The following is a 4,549-nucleotide window of genomic DNA, read 5'->3' on the forward strand; positions in this document are numbered from 1 at the left end:
ACCCAGTTTTGCTTCCTGAGAACTCAGCCTTTCTTATTGTATGACCCACTTGGCTCCATCTTATCTCTTATTTTCTGACCACAACGGAAAGGAACTGAAGGGAAAGCTAAAACCTGGATGGGGCTGAGGACCCGCCCTTGGGGCACTCACCCATTCCTTTTCAAAGACCCATGGAGGTGTCTGGAAACTGATGACAGGAAGAAAGGCTGCGATTTCCAGCCAGCGAACGAAGAGCTCATCATCGGCAACCAGTTCGGCAGAGAGCGAGCCTCCTGCAATTAAAAGTCCCACAAATGTATTCACATGTCAAGAAAATCTAATTTTTTGAAGACAATCACGATTTTCTGGCATTGTGATATTTTCATTAGAATTTGGAGGGAAAATGTGCTTAATCCTATAAAGCCTAATGCAACATATTTGATACATTTATAAAGGCTCTAAATTATCAATGTGATCAAAAATTGCTGAAAAACCTGTTGCACACAATCTACTACATGCCTTCTGTTGTCTGATTGATAGTTTATACTTTTGTTTATTAAGTAAAAGGCCTTTCATGGAGGACTTTTATGAAGTAAATGTAAGAACATATTAGTACACATAATATAACACATACTATAATAATATACATATAATATATATAATAATATATTATCATAGTTTTAGTAATATTTCAAGATGAACACTTACTGGAGTGAAGCAACTTATGTTTTTTACATTTTAGGTAAGTAGTCTGTTATACTGTTATAAAGATCTCGTTGATTTATATTACAAGCTGTCAGAATTTCATCTTATGTTTTGGCCATATTAATATCAGCATCTGCACCAAATTGCATATTTTTGCTCAGTTTGGGCCTCTGAATAAAACTGATGTGATAAATATGAGCTCCATATTCTCTATCATACTAAATAAGCCATAAAAGCCTGATTTATCAAATACGATACACATATGCAAACTTTTTATTAGATTTAAGGTTCAATAAACTGTTCAGTTTCAAAAAGATTTTTTCTGAAAAAAAAACAACAACCTTAATCCATTTTTAAAATCTAAATCAATACATTTAATTCCTATAAAATATTTAATGTAAAATATAATGTATTATTACAGTAATTTGAGAATATGTGAGAAAAATGTGCATAACTGATAAAATAACAATGCAAAAAAAAAAATCTTAGTTCTTAAAACAGGCTTAATTTTTTTGATGCAAAATGTAATTATTTTCCCCTTTTTGATTAATTGGTCAAATATGACCTGGGAATATTCTGGAGATATTTTATGAGATTTATTCATATCATACTATGTATTGTACAACTGCGTGCCAGTGGTCTTCTGTGTTTGTAAAGGATTAAAGAAGACAGTTGAATTAATTTTATTGTCTTTATCTATGCTATGCATTTTTACAAAAAGTGCATGTGTATTTATGTATGTGTGGGCAGGTATTACCTACTGCATCAGGAATGAAGAAACTATATCCCAGAAGACTGTAATGCAGCAGGGATGGAATGATGCCTTTGAGCCCAGAGTAACTCCAGTCTGACTGCAGTGCACTCATACGGATGAAGAGCGCTTTGTGGCTGGACCTGTGCGAACAAAATTCAAAAGTTCTACAGTTTAAAAACAATTTGAATCACCTTCAACACAATTCCAATTTGTTTTCAAAATCCACATTTTTTTTTTCGTACGGGAAAGTTTGTTTTTCAAACGAGTGACTGTCTACTTGACATTTTGGATCCAACAATGCAAATGCAAACAGAACATATGCGAAGAGATTTTCTTTTACAACAACAAAAACAACGAGTAGCTATCATTGTGGAAAGAGAAGATGGAAAACTGGAAATTGTGCCTCTAGTTACACATGGTATATCCACAGCGCTGATAACATGATACCTCATTCATAAAATCTTCCAAAAAACATTTGAACTCTTTCCACGCCAGCATTTTTTAAAACAACCGCCAACATTTTTGATCATTAAAAAAACAAATAAAACCTTTGAGTCTAGCTTCATGCATTCTTTTTTATCAACATTTAAATGTGAGCAAGTTTCATGACAAAAAGCAGCATTTAAAAAAAAAAAAGCTGTGAAAATCGTAACGTTAGGCAGTTTTGATTTATATGCTGTTTAATGTTTGATGATGCGTTATTTTACATATGCTTCTGCTTACATATGCGATCACTTGTTTCTACTTCTTCACCATGTTTTGATCTAGAAATTTAATACTCTTTCATAAGATGTTTAATAGCACCTCCTACCATATAACAGTGAAAACATGGAAAGCTGGAAAATTCCATCAATGGCGGAGAAACGGATTTTAAATCTCCCATATGCATGTGGTTTGGATCAGACTTGTAAAAATCCGATTTGGTGTATTTTTTGGGAGGTTCAGATGACTACATCTAAACAGATTTGAGTTTGACACGCCAAGAATGGATTTGAGATTTTGGTTCCCTGTATGAACAAAGTCTGTCAGTTGTTCCCAAAATGGTAGTTAGTGGTCGTGATTTTGCCAAATGGGACAAATTCTTGGATTGACATCTTCGGTTGATCCAAATCCCAATTCTCAACCTAAAATCTGCTATTAGGACCAACAAGGATGGTTATCCATGTGCTACTTGACAAAATCACCATACATTATTGGGATTGTTTACCAATTTAAACCAAATACCTTGTTCCTGAGGTCACAATGGCATTGTCCCCTATCCTCTCTGCCAGGTCAGCCAAGAGTCTGATGTATTCATCCCCAACCCATGCCAGAGGGAGGCGCAGGGCTTGTTCCTCGAAAGGGTTTCCCTCACTGCCTTCCAGGATGACATATTCCATGCCCAAATGGCTATGAAAGCTGTCCACTTTCTCCAGAAACCAATTTGTGGCTTCTGGGTTGGAGATGTTGAGCTTCACACTGTACTTTCCTTTCCACTGAGTCAACAGAGGCACCTTATGAAAGAGAAATAATGTAAAAATAAAATAATAATAATGCACAGGTAAGAATATGGGTCATGAACAAATAAGAGCGTACATGAAAAAGAAAAGGAAAAATCTTTTAAAAATCTAGTTCAAAATGTGAAAATTCTTTAAAAAGATCATGTTGGTTTCATATGGTTTTGAAGAAACTTTTATACAATTTCTAAAGAAAAGTGTAGATAAATGTCATGTACTGTAACTATCAAATAAAAACAGTACTTTCCTTACACCTTCAATACATATGAGTGTACGCATCTTAATTATTTTCATATTTTCACTTATATTTTTTTAAGGTAATAAAGATTTTTGTGACAGATACCATGAATTTAAATCATAAAAATCAAAGTTGAACAACATGACATATAACCTGATAAAATTTAATAATATTGAATTTTTTTTATAATAATTTCTTTCACAAATTGCATTCTAATGAGTTTTTTTTTCTTTATTATGATATCAGAAAAGTTGTACCACTCTGACATTTTTACTTTATGCCCCAAAAGATATCAACAATTTTTACATATTACATATTCATAGGAGACTTCAAGTTATTGTGTGTCTGAATTGCTTTTTTAAATGTATATTTGAATAAATTAATAGATCCAGACAAAAAAAAGAGCATCAAGCAGGGTTATATTGTTAAGTAAAAAATTTTTTTTTACTTAAAATAAATGTTAAATAAGTATGGGATAATCAACGGCTAGCCATGCGTTAAAGGATTTTAAATGTACGACGTGGAGGCCAAGAACCGCCCGACGCAAAGCAGAGGGTGGTTGCCTCCGTGAAGCGTATTTAAAATCCTTTAACTCACGGCTAGCCGTTGATTATCCCGCTTATTCCATGGTCATTTGCCAAGTTATAGACAAGTTAAAACTAGTATTGCTCTTTGCAGCACAATATTTGACCGAATGGGTAAAAAAATACAGTTATTTTCATCAGTTGCGGCACGTTAGCGCTAGCATTCTGCCCGCTTCAAATCATACACAGAGATTAAATAGTGCGGTAAGACTACATTTATTTTAATTAATTATAGCATGTATTTCAATTAATTATTGATCGATCGTTTGAGAGAGAGAGAGAGAGAGAGAGAGAGAGAGAGAGATGACAATTAACTTGTGTGTAACGTTAGCTGCGTCTGCGCGTCTCTGTACAAACAATTACTTCAGAAACAATGATTTTACCACCTCGTTGCTGGGGCATATAATGTAGCGATCTAGTATCTAAGCTATTTTATTAATGAAAATCACGGGGAAGCGTTGACAACAAGTTTGTGTGTGTGTGCAGCGCAATCAGCGATCTCTCTCTCTCTCTCTCTCTCTCTCTCTGTGTGTGTGTGTGTGTGTGAGAGAGAGTGATGCGTGTTGGTTGATTGGTGATGCATCGTGATTGTACTATTATATACAGGTGCATCTCAATAAATTAGAATGTCATGGAAAAGTTAATTTATTTCAGTAATTCAACTCAAATTGTGAAACTCGTGTATTAAATAAATTCAATGCACACAGACTGAAGTAGTTTAAGTCTTTGGTTCTTTTAATTGCGATGATTTTGGCTCACATTTAACAAAAACCCACCAATTCACTATCTCAAC

The 4,549-nt window shown here is 34.1% G+C and overlaps 1 protein-coding gene across 2 annotated transcripts in view; it reads right to left on the reverse strand.

The window, feature by feature from the left end:
• Positions 1 to 4,549, reverse strand: part of LOC107553856 (SITS-binding protein) — a 40,370-nt gene that overhangs the window by 6,101 nt on the left and 29,720 nt on the right. Inside the window, exons 6-8 of one of the 2 annotated variants that reach the window (XM_016236174.1) lie at positions 2,663 to 2,931; positions 1,442 to 1,578; positions 151 to 272 (exon numbers count right to left, since the gene is read on the reverse strand). In XM_016236174.1, coding sequence (XP_016091660.1) covers positions 151 to 272; positions 1,442 to 1,578; positions 2,663 to 2,931 — 528 coding nt within the window. The remainder of the gene's footprint in view (positions 1 to 150; positions 273 to 1,441; positions 1,579 to 2,662; positions 2,932 to 4,549) is intronic. The other variant, XM_016236175.1, reaches the window with a different exon arrangement.

Source organism: Sinocyclocheilus grahami, unplaced genomic scaffold (genome assembly GCF_001515645.1).
Source record: "Sinocyclocheilus grahami isolate Dianchi unplaced genomic scaffold, SAMN03320097.WGS_v1.1 scaffold483.1, whole genome shotgun sequence".
NCBI lineage: Eukaryota > Metazoa > Chordata > Actinopteri > Cypriniformes > Cyprinidae > Sinocyclocheilus > Sinocyclocheilus grahami.